The 25,614-nt window shown below is 31.8% G+C and overlaps 1 protein-coding gene across 5 annotated transcripts in view; it reads left to right on the top strand.

The window, feature by feature from the left end:
- The window catches only part of LOC148623038 (cilia- and flagella-associated protein 46-like), a 78,507-nt gene that overhangs the window by 29,675 nt on the left and 23,218 nt on the right, over positions 1 to 25,614 (top strand). For 4 of the 5 annotated variants that reach the window (XM_088573504.1, XM_088573503.1, XM_088573505.1 and 1 more), the window contains 32 exons: positions 224 to 244; positions 1,057 to 1,191; positions 1,637 to 1,835; positions 2,469 to 2,602; positions 3,406 to 3,618; positions 3,971 to 4,187; positions 4,890 to 5,039; positions 5,494 to 5,604; positions 5,976 to 6,154; positions 6,469 to 6,600; positions 6,861 to 7,032; positions 7,260 to 7,412; positions 9,914 to 9,984; positions 10,188 to 10,263; positions 10,973 to 11,008; positions 12,480 to 12,587; positions 12,865 to 13,024; positions 13,360 to 13,389; positions 14,231 to 14,248; positions 16,329 to 16,529; positions 17,176 to 17,345; positions 18,248 to 18,457; positions 19,048 to 19,116; positions 19,668 to 19,816; positions 20,370 to 20,468; positions 20,951 to 21,110; positions 21,287 to 21,385; positions 23,059 to 23,112; positions 23,656 to 23,862; positions 24,027 to 24,133; positions 24,350 to 24,443; positions 25,448 to 25,591. In XM_088573504.1, coding sequence (XP_088429630.1) covers positions 224 to 244; positions 1,057 to 1,191; positions 1,637 to 1,835; positions 2,469 to 2,602; positions 3,406 to 3,618; positions 3,971 to 4,187; positions 4,890 to 5,039; positions 5,494 to 5,604; positions 5,976 to 6,154; positions 6,469 to 6,600; positions 6,861 to 7,032; positions 7,260 to 7,412; positions 9,914 to 9,984; positions 10,188 to 10,263; positions 10,973 to 11,008; positions 12,480 to 12,587; positions 12,865 to 13,024; positions 13,360 to 13,389; positions 14,231 to 14,248; positions 16,329 to 16,529; positions 17,176 to 17,345; positions 18,248 to 18,457; positions 19,048 to 19,116; positions 19,668 to 19,816; positions 20,370 to 20,468; positions 20,951 to 21,110; positions 21,287 to 21,385; positions 23,059 to 23,112; positions 23,656 to 23,862; positions 24,027 to 24,133; positions 24,350 to 24,443; positions 25,448 to 25,591 — 4,078 coding nt within the window. Of the gene's footprint in view, positions 1 to 223; positions 245 to 1,056; positions 1,192 to 1,636; positions 1,836 to 2,468; positions 2,603 to 3,405; positions 3,619 to 3,970; positions 4,188 to 4,889; positions 5,040 to 5,493; positions 5,605 to 5,975; positions 6,155 to 6,468; positions 6,601 to 6,860; positions 7,033 to 7,259; positions 7,413 to 9,913; positions 9,985 to 10,187; positions 10,264 to 10,599; positions 10,615 to 10,972; positions 11,009 to 12,479; positions 12,588 to 12,864; positions 13,025 to 13,359; positions 13,390 to 14,230; positions 14,249 to 16,328; positions 16,530 to 17,175; positions 17,346 to 18,247; positions 18,458 to 19,047; positions 19,117 to 19,667; positions 19,817 to 20,369; positions 20,469 to 20,950; positions 21,111 to 21,286; positions 21,386 to 23,058; positions 23,113 to 23,655; positions 23,863 to 24,026; positions 24,134 to 24,349; positions 24,444 to 25,447; positions 25,592 to 25,614 lie in introns of all 5 variants that reach the window. The other variant, XM_088573502.1, reaches the window with a different exon arrangement.

Here is a 25,614-nt window from a genome sequence, read left to right as displayed (position 1 = left end):
ATAGTATTTAGCAGTAAATTATACAGATGTCATATATAGTGATGAATTCTGTTATTTTTGGTCATATCTCTATAAAGAAGGATTTAGAGGAGGTTTTTGATACTCTGATTTGATATCTTAAGGACTGACAAAGATTCCATTTGGTCCTGGTCATATAATGACTTCTTTTAGATTTTATTGCCCTTTTCTGACAAAAGTAAATTGAAGATTACACATATTGCAGCCATTGTGATGGGCGGGAAGAGTTAAGTATTGAGTTTAGTTTGTGGCTAGTTATCATAGTTACCTTAGATGCTTAATTATTCTAAATATAGATTATATGGTTTGTTCTAATGTAATCTAAATATAGATTATATTGTTTGTTCTAATGAAGTTTAAACTTCCAATGATGCCAATTATTCTACAGGTTAAGATGAAAATACATTGGATTTTTCACAGAAATTTATTATCCACTGATGAAAATAGATTTAAAATGATATGATGAAGACAAGGACTAGAATTTGATGTTTAAATGTCCAGAAAACAAACTACCTTAGCCTGTAAAATATTGGGTTTGTTTCTATAATCAAATATTTGATTCTAATCAAGTATAATTAATGATACTCAACCTTGTTCTGTTTTGATAAAATCACATGAACCAGCAGGTTATGACTTGTTAATAGTTTATGTAAGATGTTATTTACATGCTACTGATCTTTGAATGTTGTACTAAGATATTAAGTTTTGTTTCAGTCTAAAACTTACAGGCCAACTGTTTTATGAAAAAGAATTTTGGAATTTCACGAATTTTATGGGAGTCTTTGGCAAAAAGTGCTGGTAAAAAAAATTATAGAAAAGTTTGTTAATCATTAAAAATTCCAATCTAACTTAAACACATATTTCAGTCAATAGTTTTGTGAACTTTCTTTTATTTTACATAGAATACATTGAGACAAAAATGTTTATATTTTGTACTAAATTCTATGAAAACTGCATTAAATGTATGATAATTAAATGCATTTATGCACCACTTATCACATTCATGATGATGCTGTTAACTCATCTTTGTGCTTACAGAGCTCGATTATGGGGTGACCTGGCTAAGACTGCAAGAAAACAAGAAGTTTGGGATGTATGTCGTGTTGCTGCTAGATTCTGTCTACTGTATGATGACAACAGATGGAAAAATGTTGCTCCTATTAAACAAGAAAGGTAACTCTTCTGTAGTACTTTCAAAAACAAAGATAGTTTGTTGAGCTGTTATGAAAGAAAGGGTAAAAAACAGCTGGTACACGTTTATAGTATGACCCAAAAAAAGTTCTTTGTTTTTTTGTTTTTTTTGGGGTTTTTTTTTTAAGACTCACTTTCATGTGTAAGTTTTATTGAAATCGTTGCAAAAATAGTTTGGAAAAAATTGTAAAAGTTCTGTCTTCATCTTTGTCTTGCTATTATTGTATGGCTGGTAAAACTTTTTTTCTAATGTGTAGCACTAAAATGAAAAAAAATATCTTTTAGAGTATTCGCTATTTATTTGAACTAATGTCAGTTATAAAACTAGGAATTTAGAGTAATTAATGAATTTCTTGATATATTTTTATTTCCCAAAACTTCACATGCTCCAGTTATTGATCTTAATGACAGTAAATAATTCTTCCAGCCCAAAGCCAGAAAAAATAAAAGATGGAACTGCTTCAGCAGCTGGTACTGCTCCTGATACAGTCACTTCTAGTTTAGACACCGGTGGTAAGGCAGACAGTAAACTGGGAACCAGACCATCCAGTCCTGAAAGAGCTGTTCCCTTATATGACAAAGATTTAATAAGAATGTTGGCAGAGGTTCAGTTTATACAGGGAGAGGTAACGATCTGATTAGAATGTTGGCTCAGGTTCAGTTTATGCAGGGAGAGGTTAAGATTCTGATCAGAATGTTGGCTGAGGTTCAGTTTATACAGGGAGAGGTTAAGATCTAATCAGAATGTTGGCTCAGGTTCAGTTTATACAGGGAGAGGTTAAGATCTGATCAGAATGTTGGCAGAGGTTCAGTTTACACAGGGAGAGGTAACGATCTGATTAGAATGTTGGCTCAGGTTCAGTTTATGCAGGGAGAGGTTAAGATTCTGATCAGAATGTTGGCTGAGGTTCAGTTTATACAGGGAGAGGTTAAGATCTAATCAGAATGTTGGCTGAGGTTCAGTTTATACAGGGAGAGGTTAAGATCTGATCAGAATGTTGGCAGAGGTTCAGTTTATACAGGGAGAGGTTAAGATCTGATCAGAATGTTGGCAGAGGTTCAGTTTATACAGGGAATTCTTGATAAGATGGAACCATGAAAACTACCAAAATCAGTACCCAATAAACAATTTTTTTCCACTGTATGCAATATTTTATAGTTTATAGATATAAATGTTGCCTTCATGTTTTTGCATTATTGCATAGTTGGATAACTATGTAATGTACTTTGTAAGTTATTATAATTAAATGTTTATTTAGGCAACAGTACATTTACTACGTTCAGAAGGAGTTGAGTTGAATGATTTGCCAATTCCACCAGTAGATAAAAGTAAGAGACCAAAGGGTTATGTAGCAAAGAAGCCTGAAGAAGACCCAGACTGGATAGAATATTGGTAGGGCCATTTTATGTTTTTATACCCTTGTTTTTTGGGAGGTATATGGTAATCAAGGTGTCCATTGATTCATCTGTCTATAACTTTTTCATTACAGAGTTCTCTGCAAATACACATCTCAGCCATTTGATATTTTGACCAAAAAAAATATAATTATGTTACATCTTATGATTAAATTTCACACTAAAGCAACATGGACTTCCTCTTTGATGACTGTTTATATTTTAACCATAATGTTACTGGAATGGGAAGTGAGGGTATTCTTTGGTGAGTTTTGCTCACAGTTTTTTTTAGTTTTTCTGGTACTCATCTAGGATTAGATAATTGAACCGATATTTTACAGACTTGGTATAACATGGTTAGTTAATAACTTTTGACAAACATATGATATGGGCACAAGTGCAGACTTGAATTTATATCCCTGTTCCATAGGAAGTGGGTATACTCTTTTACCTGTGTTTGTTATTCTGTCATTCCATAACAATTATTTTTCATAGCAGATTTCTCAGTTTCTTTTGGAGGAAATGCTTAGATATTTGATATATGTTTTAGCATGATGACTTGTACTGTGTCTCCCCTTTTTGGGTTCCCCGCTCATCTTCTTTCTGTTTACTGATCAGCTAATTGACAACTGGAACACTGAAGACTTAAATTTTAGTATGTTGCATGTGTGGAGTATGTGTGTTAATACAATAGTATATCTGTTCATCTTGTTTACAGTGATTATGTTTTTGAATTTACATTTTAATTGGCAGGTTTTTAACAGATTAGTGTTTAAGTGCAGAAATCTCTTTTCATTACAGTGATTGGATCAAAGCTTTGTCAAAAGATGCTACCACAAGTTTCCTGCGTGGCCTTCAGCTTGGTGTTGAGTTGGAGGAGCCCTGGTTGGTATGTTGTGCCACAGCATACATCTGGAATTATAATAACCATGTACTAACACAGACAAGACATAGAGAAGTCATGGATCCATTAATGGCGTGTTTTGAGGGACTAAGGAAAGTTGGTCATGCATCGTAAGTCATATCTTAAACTTTTGATTTTTCAAAAAAAAAATTTCAATATTTATATCATTCTAAATATCAAGAAGTTCCAAAATTTTATGGTCATTGTTTGCCAGTTGTTTTGCCACCCCATTTTTATGGTTTCCATTTTTGATGTGTTTAGCTTATTCCTCTCAAACATGCCTGGTAATGATTTAAAATTCAATTAAATGCCCAATTTTTTTCGATTTGTAAGGTTCATTGTAAAGAAAAAATTAAAACCAAGAAAATGTCATTGATTTGATCAAATTGAGATTTAGTGCAGTTTATCTTTAGGGTATTTTTGTTCAGCAATACAAGGAAGCTGATTTATTTTTGGTTTCAGAGAAACAGTGATGTTAGTAAATGTGTGTAATGCACTTTCCTATGCATTGATGAAACCATGGTTTCCAGAGCCACAAAAAGAAGTTGAGATACCAAGTCCTACACCATCAACTTCCAGTAAGAAAGGGAAAGGTGCTAAAGATACCAAGCCTAAGCTATCTACAACACAAGTCTCTATCAGTGCTGATGCAATGCCTGATCTAAAGAAAGCTATTGAGGTATAACTTGAATTGTATTTACAAATTATCAGTAATCATAGTAATCCTAGCTGTACAGAGACAATTCTTTGTTTAATTTTGATGATGTTTTGGTGATTACCATGTTACTACATTACTCTCCTCTCTATATGATCCATGTGTGTCAATGTTTTTGTGCTATTCATTCAAAGATCAAAAGGCTACAAAAAGTATAATGTATACCTGTGTTTTGGCCTGAACTTTTTGAGAGCTAATACTAGTAGCAGTTATTAATAGTAGTCTTTAAATACTTAAATAATAACCCCATGGCAAATTGAAATAAAACACTGTAATGCTGCTGATGTAACCTCGACATCTTTAAATGGAGTTCTTTGTATGAGAAATGCTGTTTTCTTAGAAGAAAGTAAAATAATTAGTTCAATGTCACGTTTATTTAGATATTGTTCAAAACAAAATGTAGGAAAACACTCATAAGACATGAAATCTTAAGGGAATCAAACAGCATTGAATGATGGACAGCTTCCTCAAAATGACAAGCTCTTATAATCCTTATTTAATTTGAGTTTATCATAGCAAGGGTCATAACAATAGGCCTTAAAATCTTTGACTCTTTGTATAAGCACATGTAGCTTATTTATCTGTATAATCTTAGAAAATATAAGTTTAATTGTCAAATACTGTACATTATTTCAATTGTTTTTAAATCTTACTGTCAATTTACAGGTGTGTGAATATGCTATAGATGTAACTAATGGTATGAATCCTGTTCATGTGATACCTATGGCCAATCGTCAGGCTATCCTACAGTCATGGGTAGCTGCTAAACAAATGGCACAACAACAGATTGCCAAAACATTTGGTGCTGATGATGAGGTGAGATTTTAGACAATTATATTAAATGAAAAGTAGAAAAACTGCAAGCAATGCTCACTAAATTGATAACCCAAACTCCTGCATTTGATATCATGCACCTTTTGACCTCAGAATTAATATGGATCAAAAACGAAGATAGCTGTACAATGGGAATATACAACAAAGATTCTTTGAAAGTTTTGTTGAAATCCATTCAGCGGAGTTCTGTTGAGACATTCAAAACTGGCATTATTCTATTTATTTGTGACATCACAGATGATTTGACATAACATTGTCATTTTACATAACCAATATTATTCAGTATCATTGGTAATCTGAAATAGAAAATGTCAGGTAGAATTTAATGGAAAAACAATAAATTTGATGATTTCTATTTTATTCATTCTTCTACTTTAAAGCATTTTCTTTCATATATCAACCAAATATCTTATGAATACCTGAATATTTGATTTAGCCATATTCTGACGGACAAAGGCAGATGACAAGAGCCATTGTTGCTGTCGAGATGTTACACCTCAGTAGGAATGGCATTATGGAATTTAAAGATACTCCACCTGTGGCTGAGGTCAAGTATTTGGTTAGAACGTGGCATGAAAGTCTAAGATAAATTTCTTCAGTTTGTAACATGTTTGATTGTTTTACTTTAGTAAAAACGTTTTTATTTTACTCCATACTTTTGAAACTTCTACCATAGACAACATTTCCTCTTAACAAACAGAAGAAAAGGACTTATTTCTTTCCTCTAATTTAGACTTTGGTTTTCAAGGCTTGTTAGAGAATGAGTAGATTTTCCTAAATTTATTAATAACAGTTGGTTGTAGGGTTGCTTAATACAAACTTCAGATCCCAAAGTGACATTGATAACTAAACATTTAACATGAAGAAAACTTTTGATAAGTCATTCTTAGGATTTAAATTCCATTCTGCCTTTTACAGATTGCATCAATGATAGAGGAATGTAAATGGGCAGACAAGTTTGTAGAACTTCAGTTATGGGCTAGACTGACCTACTTATCTTATCTACAGAAGAACCATACTTTGGTTATCAGATGTAGCAAAAATGCATTAAGGTTTGCTGCTACAGGAACTCAGCCAAAAGGAAAGAAAATTGAAGCGTAAGTGCATAGATATTATAGAGTGATTGATTTATTGAAATATGAAATAAAATTTATATTTCAACAAAGCTGACAAATATGGTTCAGAAGAATTCTGCTTGTAATGTGATTGAATGTCTCAGTAATAATTTTTGATATTTCTTAGCTTGCTTAAGGTTTCTTATAACTTGGAAGAAGTAAAACTAGAAAATGCTGAGTTTCAATTAGATTTTTTTGGTGCCATATGAGATTGTGCTGTTCAGGTAAATTTACATATTGTGTATGCAGATATTTAATGTATAGTACCTATCTTATTAACTCTTTTTATACAACAGACATAGGTACTTGGTTGAACAAGAAATGTTATCATATGCCAGTGGTATTCTTGGCCAGAGTTTGATGGATAATATGGCTGGGAAGAATGCAATTAGGAGAGAAGCAATGGAGGCTTTCCTCAACAGTGCTAGGTATAAAAACACTAATTATCTGTACAATTTCTTGTTGGTGTCTCAAAAAATGCAGTTTTTTTTGTTAAGAACAAGTTTATAGTCACTTCTTTAAATAGAGTATTTCTTCATTCCTTAATACTTTGATTAAATAGTACCTATCATGAATGATAATTGATAGTGCCTAGATTCAATTACATTTACTTTGACTACTACACAGTGAAGGTTTTGTGAGTCATACAGTGGTTTTCATGTTTTCACCTTCAGTTTTGATATTTCAGATATGCCAGAAATGCAGATAATTATGAGATGGTAATGACCGCAGCCAGACATTATTGGAATGCTTGTGTTCCTCTTGTTAGTCAGCCTATAGAGAGGGAACTTCTGAGAGAGCCGATCAAAGTCATTCTTCAGTGTATTACTGCCACAGCGGAAAAAATCAAGAAAAAAGATGTGAGTCTTGATTCAAATCTTATTTTGTATTGTCATTACTATGCATCTTGTCTCCATTATAGTAGATTTAGAGAAGAACTTTTTTATAGCTCTAATAGAACAGTAAACCAAAACAATCAAATATTTAGCACCCTTATATGTCATCATTAAATGATTTAAATAGTTTACAGCCTACCTTATCTAGTTTCTGTAAAGGGTTTATGTTTGTTGTATTGTAATTCTTTTAGGAAAAACAAGAAGAAAGTGAAGAAGGACCAGAAGAGACTAAAAAAGAATTAGCAATGCCAGAGAAATCTCAGTCCACCATTGGTAGTCCAGAAGATGATCTTACACTGAGGGCATCCATGTATGGTGTACTCTTCCAATCATTTACTGATAAGGTATGTTAACTAACAAATTTAAGGCTGATATTTGAAATTCCATGAGTACTTCTATGTTGTGAATTGTAGGTTAATGTTTTTCCTTTTCTGTTGAGATTAAGGTCTCAGTATCATATTAATTTTCCCATAGACTTCTAAAGTGAAAAGCATATTTTTAGGATTTTTGAAAAAAATATGTAAATTGATTCAATAAAACTTTCACTTATGTAGCATTTCTAAGGACATGTGAAAAAATAATTTCCCGCAAAGAAAATAGGGTGAGTCCACGAAGATCGGACAGAAAAGTAGTCTTGAACTATAAATAGCCATTTTCCCTACTTTCACTTTTGTTTTGCACTCACCAAACCAACCTTTTCAGTGGAACATTTTTATGTTATTATGTTAGATTTTCTTTTAAAAAAGTTCTTCATCTTACAGTGTGATGTTTGCTCTATTTTATAAGTCATTGGTCATATCTTTTGACAAAACATTAGTTTGTAGAAAGGCAAAAAGAAAATGCACTATATTTTTATAGCATCCATGTTTTGACGTACATCCGCTCAGGGATCAATACGATACTGGTACCTATTACTAATAAACATTTCATTATAATCATAAAAGTTGTTGTTTTTCTGCTAGAGTATTCATTTTCATACTTAAAATTCAGAATATCATTGCCCTGCTACAAACATGAGTTTTCTATTAAAATATTTATGTAGGTACCCTATTCCAGGCATAAGACTAATATCTCAATGTTAGCCAGAAAATATTACTTTTGATAAAAAGCTGCTGCATTAGTCAAACTAAGCAAATTTCTGGTTTATTCTGACATGGTAGATACATGAGCTGTACTATGAGTTCCAAATCATTATTTAATCCCCACTTGTGAGTTCCATATATGGAAATATTAATATCCAAACCTTCTTTTTTGTCTTTAACTCAAGGGAGTCTCTTGTTTAAAGTAAAGTATATGTACCGGTACAACCAACTGTTCTAAACTATAGATATGGTCATTTCAATTATAATAAATCCAGAAAAAGTTATACCAATATCATAGTTTTAAAAAAATATAGCTTTTCATATGTAGAAAATACAGATTTTAAGCCATTTTGGTACCCCAGGCAGATACAAATGGACCTCAATATGACAGGAAAAGGATTTTTTCTTTAAAACAGATAGCTATGATGCAAGAAAAATAGTTTACTGGTATAAATATTATAATAACATTTGTCTGCTTTAGATACTTTTTGAAAAAATTCAGTTTTTATATGAAAAAACACCATTATTTTTCTTGCTGCATTAGAATCTGTCCATTTGAACCACTAAAAAAAGTCCACTAAAAAAAGTCCACTAAAAATTGGCTGTTCTTTTTTGTGACATTTCTGTGTTTAAATCAACCACACAGTTATATGGCAACTCATTTTAGCTATTTACTTGAAAGAAAAACAAAAAATAAAAAAAATATTCATTTTTTCATATATAAGAGGCAATGTATGGAAAATGACTATTTTCAAGTCCTAACGACATACTTAAAATGTGTTGTAACTTGAAAAGTATCCTTTATGCAGGAGTATTACTTGCTTCAGGTTACCTGAATATAGATATGCTCATCATAAATAGTCAAGATAATAATGTTATTGAACTGATATCCTACAAATTCATGAAAAACAAAATGCATTTCCAAATTTGGTAAAGATTAACCATAAATGCAAAAAACCAGAGCTACCATAAAAAATCAGGTTCAAAAGTTGGCTAATTCATCTTAAAAGTGTTACCTGCATTGGGGTACTACTTTTTCAGCTGGTAAAGACCACTTGCTGAATATCCAACTTTACTTGAAAAACTGGCTTACTAGGTCTCAGTCTCGTATTAATTTTCCCATAGACTTCTATAGTGAAGTGCATATTTTTAGGATTTTTTAAAAAATATGTAAATTGATTCAATAAAACTTTCACTTATGTAGCATTTCTAAGGACATGTGAAAAAATAATTTCCTGCAAAGAAAATAGGGTTAGTCCACGAAGATCGGACAGAAGGTAGTCTTGAACTATAAATAGCCATTTTCCTTACTTTCACTTTTGTTTTGCACTCACCAAACCAACCTTTTCAGTGGAACATTTTTATGTTATTATGTTAGATTTTCTTTTAAAAAAGTTCTTCATCTTACAATGTGATGTTTGCTCTATTTTATAAGTCATTGTTCATATCTTTTGACAAAACATAAGTTTGTAGAGAGGCAAAAAGAAAATGCACTATATTTTTATAGCATCCATGTTTTGACGTACACCCGCTCAGGGATATGCAATACGGTACTGGTACCTTAACTGTAAGATTCCTGATAACTTGTCAGAAATATCTTGCTCACATATTTTCTGAGATAGGAAAAACATAATGGTTTGGTCATAAAAACAACATAAATTGCTTGAAGATAAACTTTTGTTATTCACAAGTGTTTCGTGAATTTTTTGTTTTACTACATCTAGTATTACTTAAGCTGTCCATCATTGTTTAATTTGTTTCAGAAACAATGGGAAGAGGGGTTGAGAGTTATGGACCAAGCTATTAATGATATGCCTAGGACTAAACATAGACTGTAAGTTTTTAATAAGAGTTGATAATTCATTCTTAAATGTTTCAGTGTTTAAAATTGTCAGTAGATTTTGGATTCATGGAGCTGTAATTTGGTGGCATAATTGTTTCTGTTCTATGCAATGTAAACATAAATCATTGAGTAAGTAAATGGTTGTTATGCATGTCTCTATAATTATTTGTATATGTTTTGTTTTTTTTATTCAGATTGATATTTAAGCACAGAGTGATGACCAAGGCAAAGCTTGGGAGGAGCGTCAATATGGATATCCAGAAATTCAAGGTATTGATAATTTGCTCCATGAACAGAGGAAATCAAATGTAATCAATTTCAAGTAAAATTGGATATGTGGATAATAAAATAATCTAGATATTATGATACAGGAATGCCAGGCTGGAATAGAAGAAACTTTCATTCTTTACATGTTGACCATTATCAAGTATGTCTGCATATTTTGAATTGATAATGTACTGTAAACTACATTACTGGTAGCCCGTAATATTCATTTAGTATATATTTTGAATGTAAACTGTATTCATTACTTGTTCTCAGGTCATCAAAAAGCTTCAAGAAATTCGTCTTTTACATTACCTGTCATTGAACACTTATTGTTTCTAGCTCCATGGATCAAAAGTGAGATCACACAAATCATTATTTCTCAATTTGTTAAAGTCTTTGTTCAAATCTTATTTTCCAATTCCATGTACAGGGATAATTTTGTTTGTATTATTTTAGTTGCATGAAAAGGAAATGTTGTTGTAGAGTTAATAGATGTTGTCTTGCAAACTTTTCATGCATTTTTATTTCTTAAGTTAAATGTATGCTTTTGATGTTGATTTATATGGTAAAATTTACTGTTTAAAGTTGTTTTTCTGATACATGCAATTATGCTTGCTGGAATATTACACATGAAAAATGAGTTTTTAGCATTCCATTATCCTGTAGTTGTTTGATGTTGTAAACAATCATCAATCTTGTTAATTTCATGAAGGATGAACTGACTAAGCATGATGAAAATGTTACAAAGGTTTGATCTGAGTGTCATGACTATAAATTATCTGTTACATGAAAGTTAGTGCTGTCTTTGTTATTCTCTTCTCTTTAAATTAAATATTTTTAAATGATCTTTACCACTATGTTGGGGTAATAAGCCAAACAGTTGTCATTTAAATCTTCTATGAAATAGCACTGAATATTTTTATGTAAATAGATAATTCATAACTGTTAAATACACACTTAGTTCTAGTAGTGAATTTAGAATGGCTAAAATTGTTTAGTAAAAGTAAAAATAATCATTATCTGCAGAACAAAATTTGTTTATGATAGTGTTTTAGTTTTGGTATAGTTTTGAAAGGGTATACTGTAAAAGTACTATTGTTGGTGGGGTACCAATTTTTTCGTGGTTTTTGTGGATAGACCAAACCATGACAGTTGGTTCCCAAGGAATAAGAGATTGCCATTGATGTATATACTGAAAACATTAAAACCACAAATTCAAGAATCCATGAACTTGTGTTCCTTCCCTGATTCACTAAAATGGGGTCTGTGTTTCTTCCCTGATCCACGACATTGGTATCCACCAATTAAAGTGCTTTCACAGTACATTACTTGTACCAAACAATATGGGCCATGTATTAGGTGATTGAGTGTGATACCACTTCTCTTTAGGACAGGGTGTGAACCACCAAAGCATGAACCTGTATTTGTGTGTGACACTTCAGTAGAATGATTTCATTGTGAACATTGTAGGTTGTAAAGTCATCTGGTGTGATTGTAGTTTACCTTTTAGATACATCTGTGTGATTTATTTTTTTTATCGTTAGTCCACTGAATCAATTTTTTGGACTGTCAGATCAACTACAGTGAGAATTATAATGAATGTAGATCATCTTAGCTGCTGGAGAAGAAGTTTCAGTTATACTTGAACAATTTTTTAAAAATTCTATTAGGGAAATTACATCTATGTACTGGAATTGGGCACTATCCAATTTTTCAAACTCATGTTAGAACTTTTTTGTGTCTGCAAAAAATACTCTTCGATTTATGGTCCGTTATTTATAGGCCTACAGATTTTTAGTCAAAGGATATGTAATTTGCAAGTAATCACAATAACAGACTTAGGTTTGAATTGATGCTTTTTCCTCAGAGTACAGGTTACATTATCATAAGTCACACATCCATCATGATTATATTTAATACAAATATGGTTCCATCTGGACTGTAAAAGTGTAGAGCGGGGCATTATTATTGTGCCTCATGAGGTCTTAATTAGTGAATGCCTTTGGTGAAGTGTTTTTGTGCTTTGTACAAGGTTGAAATAACTATCACTTGTTTTGCAGGTTATTTTATATTGTTAAGCTTTATGAATTTACATTGAAGAGTGTCAACTTGCTTAAAGGAATATTTGAGTTTTCAATGCAAATTTAAACTCATTCTTAAAACAAGTATATAATTTGCAAAGTTAGTGAATAATTATTGGACCTTGTGGTTTTTGACAGGATGAAAGTGAAGATTATGTGGCTCACATGTGGAGGAGAGTAGCACTTAGTTCTAAAGAAACATTGGAGCAGCTAATATCATACCAAGCTGCCATTGAAGCTTTGAATGTGAGTTAAATATACAGCAGAGTAAAATAGTATGGGTTGCTGTCAGTCTGTCTATAAATTTTTCACCAGAATTTGATTTATGGCAGGCTCCTTTTTCATGATACCTACATGAAGTTTATCTGAGATCATGAATTGTTCACAAGTATATGTACCATTATCACCAGTTAATCCATTACGGGATGACCACATTTTGATTACTTGGGTTACAAACCTCTGAAGTTAAAGATAAATTTACTATTTCCAATCAAATAATCATAGAACTATTAATTGTTTACAGAGTCCCAGTAATGAATGGTTGAAGGTAGACTTACTGATTGAGTTTGGTCAGTGGCTATATTACAATGAGTTCCCGCTACAGGATGCTATAGATCAGATTGAATGGGCAGTTGACATCATCCTCAACATGAAAACAGAAACTGATGCCAAGAAAGAACAAGGTAACCACAGGTTTAAATGTAGTAAGCCTGTTATAAAATTTTTATTTCTAAAGTTACTTAGGTTAGCCCATTTACAGTATGTACTACAGTTATATCATAGATGATTCATCCCTATACTTTACTTCAGGTTAATTTAATTTATACAGCATTTCACTCATAACCATAACCATTTCAGATAAGATGTATGATATTTATTTCTGTTGAAATATTAGAGCTTTGGTATAATTAAAAAAATCTAGCATAAATATATAGATATAATCGAAGTGATAGGTTGTACAGTGCTAAGATGAGTTGCCCAACAGATTGAGTATGAATTTGAATTGTTTATGATACAGGAAAATCAGCTGCTAGTGACAGAAAGAGAGGTAAAACATCCTTCATAGCTGCACATTAGTAGATATTTCCACCTTAGCACTCAAACTGATATTTTAATTTTCAATGTGGCCTATTCCTCCTTGAAGATTCTTCTTTGGAACTCTGATTAATTTCATTTTCTTAGTTTGTTGTGTCCTATGACTTGACTATGCTGAGAATATGACATGTTTTGTTTTCATTCTAAAACAGTTGGCTCTATCATTTTACTTTTTTAACTTGCTGCTGTACATTTCAAACAGATTCAAGGAATTTAAATATGAAATTTGAAGTGTTTGTCTGTTTGTTGTTTTCTTGTGTCATTTAGTTTGATCTCCTTACTTGCTCTACATATGCTTAGTAATGGTGGCACTCTGTATTATTGCAAGGGAACAAACACCAATATTACATGTTTGTAATGAGACATCCTTTCTCTACACTTCCTTAATTTTCCCTATCCTAGAAAATGAATAATATAATCTATCTTCTCAAATTAAAATTTTGTCCTTTATTTCCTAATTGAATTAAGTATGTAGTTTGGTACATTTTTTATGTAGATAATAGATTTTAATAGCCATCTGTTTTACTTGTAATTATTGTAGGAATTCAACTATTTGCTGAATATTTTAGGTATTAGTTTCACAATCATTTTGGTTGCTTAAGAATATGCCATGATTCAAAGCCTTTTAGAAGAGAATTTCATAGCTTAACTTTCCAAATGTACAACTCAACTCTTAGTTTGAGCCTTCTTAATTACATGTTTACAAGTCAAAGTGTTGATATTTTAGTTTGTGTTCATGCTTAAATGACATGTGGTTATAAAACCAGATAATGATACATATTTATGGTTTTCAGTTATAGGAAGTAAAAAAGGTATATACTTACACATGCCAATTTGTAAAATATGCAATGCTTATGTAGAATATCCCTGCTGGTACATTTAGAAATATTTATGTAGGGGAATTATCTGTCAAAAATGACAATATTTACTCTTTCAAAGCTTCACCCAGGCTAAACTTACAACAATATCATGGTGTAGTAGACTTAATATGACTGGATATTTTTCAAAAAAAGTTTGTCTAAAAAATTGTATAATAATATCATAAATGTATTTTTTTATCTCCCTTATCTTGAAATCATGAAATATTCTACTGATGCATACCTCTACCATCCAGTAGCATTTATCAATTTGATCATGCATATTTCAATTTTAATTGGTAGTTAAGGAGTTTCTTTCACCTTATTTGCTTTCAGAGAAAACTGTATCATTTGGTAACTTAGATTTTTTTTCATTCTTAAGCTGCGTTCTACAACTTAATCAAAGTATTATCTGTTGTTCTGTTTAGAATAATTCCTACATTTGTTTGAATGATTTTACTTGCTCTGTCAACTCTGCAGTGTTGTGGTTGTAATTATCATTGAGAAATGCTCAGTGTTTGTGTTAAATCATTCACCATCATTCTGAGAGTTGTTTATCAACATATCCTATTGAGATTGAGTCTGTTAAAGGTGCAGGAGAAATGAGGATGCTGTTGATTCCCTTGATTCTCTGTGTTAGACCAAAGGTCCACGTGAGTTAATGCCATCAAATTGCATTCATCATCTGTCGTCTATAGACTTTCCACATTTTGCTCAAATACATGTAAACCACTTCACCAATTATAACAAACTTGGTGGAAATGATGGCCACCAGACGATATCTAAGCTGGTTCAATTTTTAAAGATACTAGTTAATTCCTTTAAAATCACTGGGCCAATATTTTGAAACTTGATATGGTTGATAACCTCAATGCCCTCTGCAAACAAACCATTTTTTTTTGTGGCTCAGGTGACTAAGCGAGTGGCTGAGGCCAATCAAAGTTGCTATTGAAACACCAGGGGGAAACTCTTTTGGCTCTGCTTATACTATTTAAGCCAATGATGATCAAACTTGACAAAAACAAAGAGACAACTTATATATGTAATGAAATATCTAAGCAATTGATTGGCCAGTTTTCAAAGTTTGACTTCTCTGCAACCACAGATGCCAATGTTTTAAAACTTGAAAGGGTTTTTGACCTTAATTCCCTTTACAACAAGGGATCCCCTTTTTGTGTGACTCAGGTGGCTCAGCCAACAGTAGAGATGGTGTACATAAGGATGATTAATTTCTTGTTCCACTGGATCAAATAATATGACCACATGATGTCAAAATCTACAGGTGAGGGATTCAGGCTTTTTAAAACCTCTAGTTCCTAATTACCAGATAAAACGAGTATCATTAATTCTCTTGTTTCTGATTAACAGAAAAATGTGTATTGTGGTTATATTATCCTTACTTACCAGATAAATTGGGTAACGTTGATTCACTAAATTAATAGAGAAAATGGAATACTATATATGGATGCTTTTATTATGCAACTTATTTTTACACTATCATTATTGATACTACCATATGGTCCAATTATGTTGCTTTTATGCTTTAATTTGATCAATTTTACCACAGCTTTGCTTTTCCATACCTACTTATTCATTATCACTTTCTATGATGTTGTTTAATTAGGTTTTTACACTCCTTTAATTGGTCCTGAAATTAGGCTTTAAATGAAATGAAAAAAGTATACAGTATTGTCAGTTGTCTTCCATGAATTTGAAGGCTTAGTTTTCAGCTTTTTTTTAAATACCACCACATGACCCATTCAAACTGGCCTCAATATTATAAGTATACTTCCTTAGTTTTAGGTATAAATTAGTAATTTTACATTTACACATGCAATTTTTAGGCTTCTAAAACACTACCTATTCCTTTATTTTTGTTAAATCTATGCCTGTTAAGAAGCTTTGAATTAAGAAAAAAGTTGCTTGCTGATTCTATTACTAAAGGCAGATTTAACACCTACTTACATTGTAATTCAGTTCAACACTACACGATTTACATTGAAAATATCACAATAAATTTATGATTAAATTTCAGGAAAAAAAGGAACAACAGATAAAGGAAAGAATAAAGGTACAACCAAAGGAGGTTCAGCTAAGAGTAGATCTACCCCAGTCCCGGAGGATGTCAAGAAGGTTACAGATGGAACAGGGTCAGACACTCGCAGTGTTGTCAGTGACAGTGATAGTGAAATGAACCCTGAAGGAATAGTTCCAGTGGCTAAACAGGCTATTATTGGTAATTTATATTTAGTACTTAGTACTTATAACAAATATGTAGTGCCTTAGATTTTACGGATGCAGCATAAAGTTTAATTACCACAAAAAGTCAATCAATGTCAACGTAAGACAATATAACAAAGAATTTGTTGTAAAAAATAAGAGAATAATGATAGAACCTTTGTGAGCACACTCACAGTACCCCATGTGCACACATTTGTATGCTTTTGAAAAGTTTCATACCCAAATAAACTTAACTCAATCCTGGCCAAGTTTTTATTGCTACTAGTCATTCACTAAAGTTTAAATGAAATACGCCAAAAAATAGAGGGACTCTATCCAGGCAACAGGTTTAGATAATTAATTTTTAACGAAGTCCCCCTTCCAAAAAGTGGTTCCCTTTGGCCAATTTCTGTGCAAACCAATCCCATCCAAGTTTTTATTGCTCTTAACCATGCACTAAAGTTTATAGGAATTTGGTAAAAATGGAGGCACTTATCCAGGCAATAAGAAGTTGTGATGGATGGACAGATGGGTCAAATGCATTCCCCCTCCCCCACAAATTCGTTGGGGTATAAATATATCCTTGCTTCTGAAGAAAAACATGAATATACCTGTAAGTTTAAATTATGAATGGTTGTTAATTTATTTTGCTTCATTATTAGGTGTTCTACCAGCTAACACATCTCTTACTCTGAATGATTTAGAAGATGTAAGACAGATTGAAAGTTTAATCAGAGCTCAGATTTTACTGGCTGAGTTAGCAGGACATGATAGTCCATGTTATAAAGACTACTTACTAATGGCTCAAGCTTATATCATAAGGTTGTTACAGGTAAGATCTCCACTTTAGAAGTTCATCCTTGTCGTCAAAAGGTATTTATACCCCTGCTCCAAAGGTGAGGGGGGGAGGGTGGATTATTGTTTTACCATTGTCCATGTTTCCGTCTGTACCAGTTTTTTTTTTCTGTCACACTTTTCTCACCAATTACTCATTATAGTGGCTTGAAATTTTAAGACATTCTTTCTGAAGGTATGCCATATGGTGGGATCCATTTTCAGGAAAATTAAACAACAGCTTCCTGTTTACCAAGGACTTCGTTTATTTTCCTTATATTGTGATTGAAAGAGGAGGTATCATTAGTAAGCCATTGCTCACAGATTTCTTGTTCTGTTTCCCTGTTGAATGTTTTCTTTGGAAAATTTTCCACTGTGAGTTCATGTAATATAAAAACTACATGTTGCAGTTTTAGATAAACCTCCCTTCGAAATTATACACAATCAGTAGGTATCCTAACTTTAAAAATGTTTCTTCCGGAGTGCTTTACTTGACAATGTCAAATTTATGTAAACAAATCAATGTACTCATGTACCAAGTCAATTAATATAAAAAGAAAAAAATCTCCCAACATTAATCGAAATACCAAGAAATGGGCAAAGTTGCTGGTAAGGAATAAGTTAGGAAAGGTAAAACTTGATATGGTACACCATCCTGTCCATTCATATTTTACATCTGGGTATCTGTACTTTGTAGGTAGTTACTATTGTGAATGACACCATAAAAAACCAAGATCCAATGTTGATTACTTGATTGAAATAATCAGGAAAAATGAAGAAATTTTATTGCATGTGGGAACAGTCTAATCTAAAATTCAAATTACTGTTATGTCAATTCTGACAGCAAGTATTTAGTGACAGTGATGTGAATTTAGGCTTTACTTTAAAAACTTTCCACAGGTAACTGTGTGCCAGGCTGGACCAGCAATAAAAGAAATTGCCAAAAATCCTCCTGCACAGGATCCTAAAGTAACATCAGCTAAGGGAAAAGCAAAGGGAGGAAAAGAAAAGGATGCAGCTCCTGTCAAGGAGAAACCTAAAAGGAAGGGACCTTTAGATGTGTTACCTAATACAGTGGAGGAGTGGTCAGTCTATGACACTCCTGATGAGGTTAGGACTATTAAATTATATATCATTACAAGAACAATAACTTTGCTAAAAGTCGTTTATTGTGGATCTATATTTTGTACATTTTTACAGGGAATAATTAACTTAAATTTTGTGATGTCACACAATAACAAACTGAATTGTCAGGCAAAATTAGATCTTAAATTTTGAATCAAAGAGTATCTAAGGAAAAAAATCAATTTATTAATGGATTGTTTCTTATTTTTGAACAGGTTATACAAAATGTCATGATTTGTAGCAGGTTACACTTATAAACTGTGAATAAGAACAGACCTAAACCATGTTATTTTGTGTAACCTGTTAAAAAATTAGAAACATTCCTCATGATTTAAATTCCAATGGATTCAAATATAAATATTAAGAACTTGTTAGTTGTTGTTATTTTGTTTGGGATAAAAATGGAATGTGGACTGATTGACATAAATGACTCGAAGTAGTAAAACAAGTCATACAAAATAACTCGGTTTGTCAACCAATCAAAAAATTTGTAACAGATCAAATTAAATTATTATTGTTTATCAATTCACAATAAGAGGCATAAAATATATGAGATAAAATGTTTTTTGATTTAGGTGTTGGAAGCATTCAGTCATGAGATGATGAAAACTAATGGGATTAACAGTAACACAGTTGTCAAACCTGTAAGTCACCATCAATCTGTCATCTTATTGTAGTGTAGATATCAATAATAATGTTTTTGAAGCTTGAAAAAAAAACCTGTCCATCCAAAGCACATTGATGTCTGCTTTATAACTTTGTAATAAGTTATAATACAGGGATGATTGAGGGGTGTTGTTTACCAGATTCTTTGTTGTGGTGATTAATAGATCAAGGTCTCAAGGTAAGGGTTTCCATGGGAACACCCACACCTATATTATGAGCGAAAAAAAGTTATAGCTGTTCCATAAGTTTGTTGTCAATCTTTGTAGAGGAATGATTTTTTTGTGATTGTTTAACCTCTTGTAGGTCACATATGCAGTTCATTTTTGTAATTTAAAAGTGAAGATCTTAAACTTCAGGGTTTCTTATAGCACCAATTTATTACCAACTATAGTAAAATCATTCCTCAAGTTGCCTATTTTTAGATTATAATGCTAGTTTTTGGTACTGAAATAGTTAGTGTATATGTTAAATTCATTTTGAAAGGACAAGATCATTAGAGATTATCTTACTATCTGATGTTTATATGTAGATGTTGACTTTGCATTACTTGGATGAGTTAGTAACCAGACTGAGAGGAATAGGTTACAATCATCTTACTCTACCTATCATGGTCATGTGTGATATCCTGTCGAGAGCAATGCTCAACAACAAACCACTTTATGTGTTAGTTCATTCCAGGTAATTATTACATACTCTTTATTGTGGTAACTTGAAATCTTTAGGTCCATTTATATTATTGTAGTAGATTTAAGAGATAACCAAATTGTATTTGAAGATTTTGAGGCATAAATTGCGGATTTGCCACCATCAAATGTAGATTGACAACAAAATATTTTCAAGTACAGTGTAGGTATCTCCAATTTAATGTAACAATTAAAAATACTTTAGAAATAAATCTGTGCGTGCATTTAAAATTTGAGACAATTATGTAATTGATGTCCTGAAAATGTTTGTGTTATCCAATGAAATTCCTCCTTACAAGGAATGTTGCATTAGAATTAATGATCATACTGATATAAAAATGTATGCAATTATTTTTTATTTAGACTTGAACTCATCCATTTTAAATCTTCATGATGTTATAATGGATATATCTTTATACCTATCATTGATAGACAAAGTTTTTTTTTCTGAGATATGGAAACTAAACCATCCATGCATTAGTTGATGTGCATAGTGATGAAGAGATTACAGTGCTTGTTATAGTCATGTTTTCTTCCTGTTAATACAGAGCAAGTGAGATATGTTTGGAACTAAACCTGAAGAATGGTTACAACTTCCATGAGAAATTAGCTGGTCCAGTTATGATTAATGAAGATGACCAAGCTTTGTGAGTATATTTCCATTGGTTTCTGATACATTTTTTAACAATGCAATAAAGATAAGTGCATTTGTAGTTTTAAGCATAGCTCAATCTAAGAATCATGAAGAAGTAGATAAAAAGTGATTCATGCATAACAGTACTTTTGCACAAAAAATATTTAGGCTGAGAACCCTTAAGAATGCCTAATATATATTTAATATGTCAATGAAAGTTGGGTTTAGTAGATATTTACAGTTAAATTTTAGTTGAATTTTACAATGAAAAAGAATGGAAAAAAGTTTACAAAAATGTGAACTCTAGTTTACAATATTCATCTCATAGTGTACAGAATGCGTAGGGAAACAAATATTTCAGGTTTTATTTAAAAGGTCTATTAAATAAACATAACTAATACATGTAGTGCTTAAAATGATGTAAAATAATATGTATAAATTATTGTAAGGGAAACATGTCTTATTTTAGTAAAGAAGTTAGTTTTATATTTCCAGATCAAGAGATGAAATAGCATTATGGCAGGAGAAACAGATTCAGGTGGCCAGGGAAGAGATGAGAGTGAAAGAATCTTTGGCCAAATTGAAAGAAGAAGCTCAGGCTAATAAGAAGACACCACAGCCAAGAACAAATCCTTCAAGTGCTGTCATTAGCATGGTAAAAGATAAGATATATTGATGTGTTTCAACTTATTGGCACTGCTTAATTTGTATTTGACTGTATTAGATGTAAACATATAAAACAAATATAGGTTAGATATAAGTGTAATGCAAAAAAGCAAATAAAGATTCAGGAAACACATGTATGTATTTCAATTTATTTCTTTACTTCAGGCTGAGGAACAAGTCATACCATCTCATCTAGGTAAAATGCTGAGTGTAATTACCTACAGAGAAGTGTGGACAGATATAGCTGAGTTACTTATCAGACAGGTATGTGGTACATGTATAGACACACTACCAATATTTGAATAGACATGACTGAGTTACTTTTCAGACAGATATGTGGTTACACTAGAGGTGTGTGGACAGATATGTGGTGTTATTACATTTCATATTTTATCATTTCCATTAAAACAATGTATTTCTGATACATTCATACTTTGTGATAATGCACACTTGGCATTTTGATTAGGACTGATATTTCATGGCTGACATTGGCTGTTTCTGTTTAGAATAAAATTATTTTCAGTGGCAAAATTATTAGATTCTGACCAATATTAATTGAAAAAAAAATCTTCTAAGTATTTGCATAAATCTGTTCACTTTTGAAAAGACAGCCAAAAACAAATACATATGAAAAAAAAATTGTGATACTTGACTCGATCACATTAAATGTATACCATTACAGGGCACGAAGAATTTTTTTAAACCACACTTTCCCTTAGGTAAGTTAAGGAAATAATTCACTTTCCATGAAGAAATTTCAATATTCCTGTGTGAACCTGCTGGGGTGTTTGGGGGCATGCACACTCCCCCCTGAGAAAATTAAAAAAGTAAGATGCATAATCTGGCACTCTGAGCCTAACTGGAGGGTATTTTAGATTCTTTGGAAAATATCAGTTTTGTCCATTTTTGTTACAACAGCTGTTATCCTATAAAATGGTTCACATGATCGTAAACCAGTGCAGATGCGTTCGATTTTGTTTCCATGCTTATGGATAGATAAATGAATACATTGTAAACCATTTGTTTCATTACAGGTAAGCTATATCTCATTTAAGCTCAGAGTTATCTTACGTTACAAAAGGTGGTCATTGTCCTACAAAAGTCAAGCATTACTGGTATAATTTATGTAACCGTAAAATAATGATCCTCATAGACATCCATTGATGGAAACCCAAACGCACATAAACTGGTTCAAGAAAACGTAACTTCTGGACTACAAAAATAATCTTAGACTACAAAAATAATCTTACATCCAGTACCAGCTAGTAAAATGTAAAGAAAATAGGAAGTTTACATGGAAATTCAGTTGGATTCAATAATAAACATAAGCCCTGTAGAGCTTTTTACAGAAAGACAGCATCAAACTATTTTGCAAGAAATTACTTTTCAGATGGGAAGTACTGAGAATATCCCGGCTTTCCCATGCAATATTTCACTTGCTCGGTTAACAGGAAATGGGAATCTTCATGCCCTGACCAAAATATTTGTTAAAAATCAAGATGAAGAGTAACTTCCTGAGTGTGAAATTGTTTAAAATTTTACAGAGAAATGTATTGAAAAAATTATGGCAGCCAGTACATGCAATATCATTCTTTACAATATAACTTAAAAAGAGATATTGATTATATTAAATGTTCAATAAACATGATATTGCAAGCTTTGAGCTCCCATAACTGTATATAAACACATCAGAGAACTAAGAGAAGATATCACTGAGTTACTAATCACAAGTTTGTGATGTAGACACACACCATTGAAACTAAATTGGTATATAAACTCTGAGCTAACTGTGTAGGATGTATTAAGTAGATGTATATTTTTTTTATTATTTTGATTTTTTGTAAACATCTTATGCATTGTATTAACAAAAGTAAAATTTTAGTCTTATGTGTACATTATATTATTTTAGTCTTCTATGTACATTATTTTTGTTACAGTGTAACTATCAAACTGCAAGAGAATTCCTGAATGAAGCTAACAATGCTGGTGTTGTAAGTTAATCAACATTTTTGTCATAGAATCTGATCATTCAATGAGGAAAAAAAGAATAATTTTTTTTTATTTCAGTTTATTGTTTAGAGATCAAAATGTGACTTGTTTACTTTTCTTATGAAGCCACTTTCTATACCCCCACTTAATGAATGGATAGTATATTACAATAACCTTGTCTGTTCTCCTAAATGTCTTTGCGTTTATCTTGACCTTCAGTGAATGGATTGATTTTAAATATGATATCTGGCTTTACACACACACACACACACACACATGCTGTGCCATACCAACTTCCTTTAAGAGTTGGAGAATACCTTACACTTTCCTAACAACTTCATTTTTTGTAACAGTGAATAATAACTTTTATATGTTCTCTATGACCATCATTATTTATTTTTGACCTAATTGATTTGATAATTTTCTGACATTTTATATGCAATATTAACATGTTTAGACTTATTTCTGCTTAGTACATAAACATTCATAAAACAATCATCAGGCTTTACAAAGCAACATATTATATGTTAATTATTATATTACAGGCATTTGAAGACAAAGCCCTCCAAGCAAAAATATTGTACCTTCTTGGTAAACTGTCCCTAGCTGAGTCCCAGCATGGTCAGGCCTTTAACTTCTGTCAGCAAGCCCAAGCCATTCATCAAGGGGATGAAATGTTCTGGTACAACACTACTATGTTAATGGTTGATGCCACATTGCATGATTATGAAAGTAGAAACTGCAAGAAAATAGTAAGTAGATCATAAGAAGTAAAACAAAATTAGATCAAATTGCAATATTGGTCAGAGTCCATTTACTGTAAAATAAGAAGCTATTGCAATTTTGCTATGTAAGTATGATAAAACCAGGATAAAAAATTCTAAATCCTTAATAATCCAGTAATTATGTGTTTCAGGCTAGAGGAGTACTTGTTCATGGTTTGTGTGAATTCCGCAGAATATGTGATGAAAGACCTAACAGAAACAGTGTGACGGCATTTATTGTAGCTATGATGGAAGCCAAGTGAGTGGTGATTTTACACAGATCATTTGTGATCATTTTATGTTGTTACATCTTATAATATTTGTGTAATTGCTGTCATTTGTACAGTTTTTTAAATTAACATTTGGGGTCATGAGTAAAAGTTGTAGTTTTAATGAGTTGTACAGATATATTTGAACTTTATTGTAAGAAAACATGGTTTTTATCAATACATTATAACTATTATAAATATTTCAGATTTGCAGAGATACAAACTGATATTATACTAGAAGATGATGCAAGAGACATTAATAAACCTAAAGTGTTGAAGGCAATCTTGTCTGCTTGTGAGGTTAGTCTTGTATATCTAGTATAAAAGGTGGCTACAACAAGAAAATAATGACATAATAAATGTCTTTATCATGTAATATTTATGGTAGAGGCTGACATAGACAATAACAGAGTATTGACTAGAAATAAAAACTATATACGGATAAGGCTTTGAATCCGGTATAATATTGAGGCTGCAAGTGTTGTTCCAATTTGTGTAGAATTCCTATATCATTTTTATTTCAATATACTGTTATTGTCTTTAAATTGCAATCCTTATTAATTTTTAATCAAATTTAACTTTTATACAATGTGTATTTTACATTTCTTCCCTAGTAGTGGCCCCCTGAAAGTGATGCTATGATAAACGAGGGTTGGAAGTTGGGCAGGGCCAAAGTATTATATACTGTGAGTGACCGTATATTACCAGTAAATATACTGTCAAGATATTTTGGTAGTTCAAAAAGAACTGTATAAAATACACTATTGGAGACCCATGGGTGACCTTGGTCTGACATTTTCATCCTGTTGCAGTTGTTGTCACTTTGACATATTCACCATATCAATTATCATTATGTTCCATAAATGTTAGGAAAAAAACAGTTATCAGTAGAAGTTGAACTTAGTTGTTAATTGTAATATCTCTTACCATGGGATTAATGGCAAATGAACAATAGTACCCAGACCATAAAGTACTGGTGAAAACAATTGTATCTTTGAGGAAATGATTATTTTAGATATTGTTTTTCAGAAAGAATTTTACATGTCCTGCTAATGAAGAGGACTAAATGGCAGTGAAAATGTACTGACTAAAAAGTCACTTGTTACATGGTCAGTTATACTGTACAGTCCACACTAAAAAGTCACTTGTTACATGGTCAGTTATACTGTACAGTCCACACTAAAAAGTCACTTGTTACATGGTCAGTTATACTGTACAGTCCACACTAAAAAGTCACTTGTTACATGGTCAGTTATACTGTACAGTCCACACTTACAAAACATGCATTTAATTTTCTGTCACAGAAATTTGAGTCAGCATCAGAGAAGTTGATAATGATGAATTACAGGAGAGAGGTCCTTCCAATAATGAAGAAACATGCAGCTGTACTGAAAGTATTGGCTAGGAAGGCCATTGAAAAGGAGATATGTCATACCTATTATTTACAGGTAAGTAACTTTCTTAATATGCT

This window comes from Perna viridis, chromosome 3, assembly GCF_037379345.1.
Source record: "Perna viridis isolate PV_CMFRI_1.1 ecotype Kerala chromosome 3, ASM3737934v1, whole genome shotgun sequence".
Taxonomy (NCBI): domain Eukaryota; kingdom Metazoa; phylum Mollusca; class Bivalvia; order Mytilida; family Mytilidae; genus Perna; species Perna viridis.
Note: the sequence above shows the minus strand (reverse complement) of the source record. Positions and strands in the feature narration are given on the sequence as shown.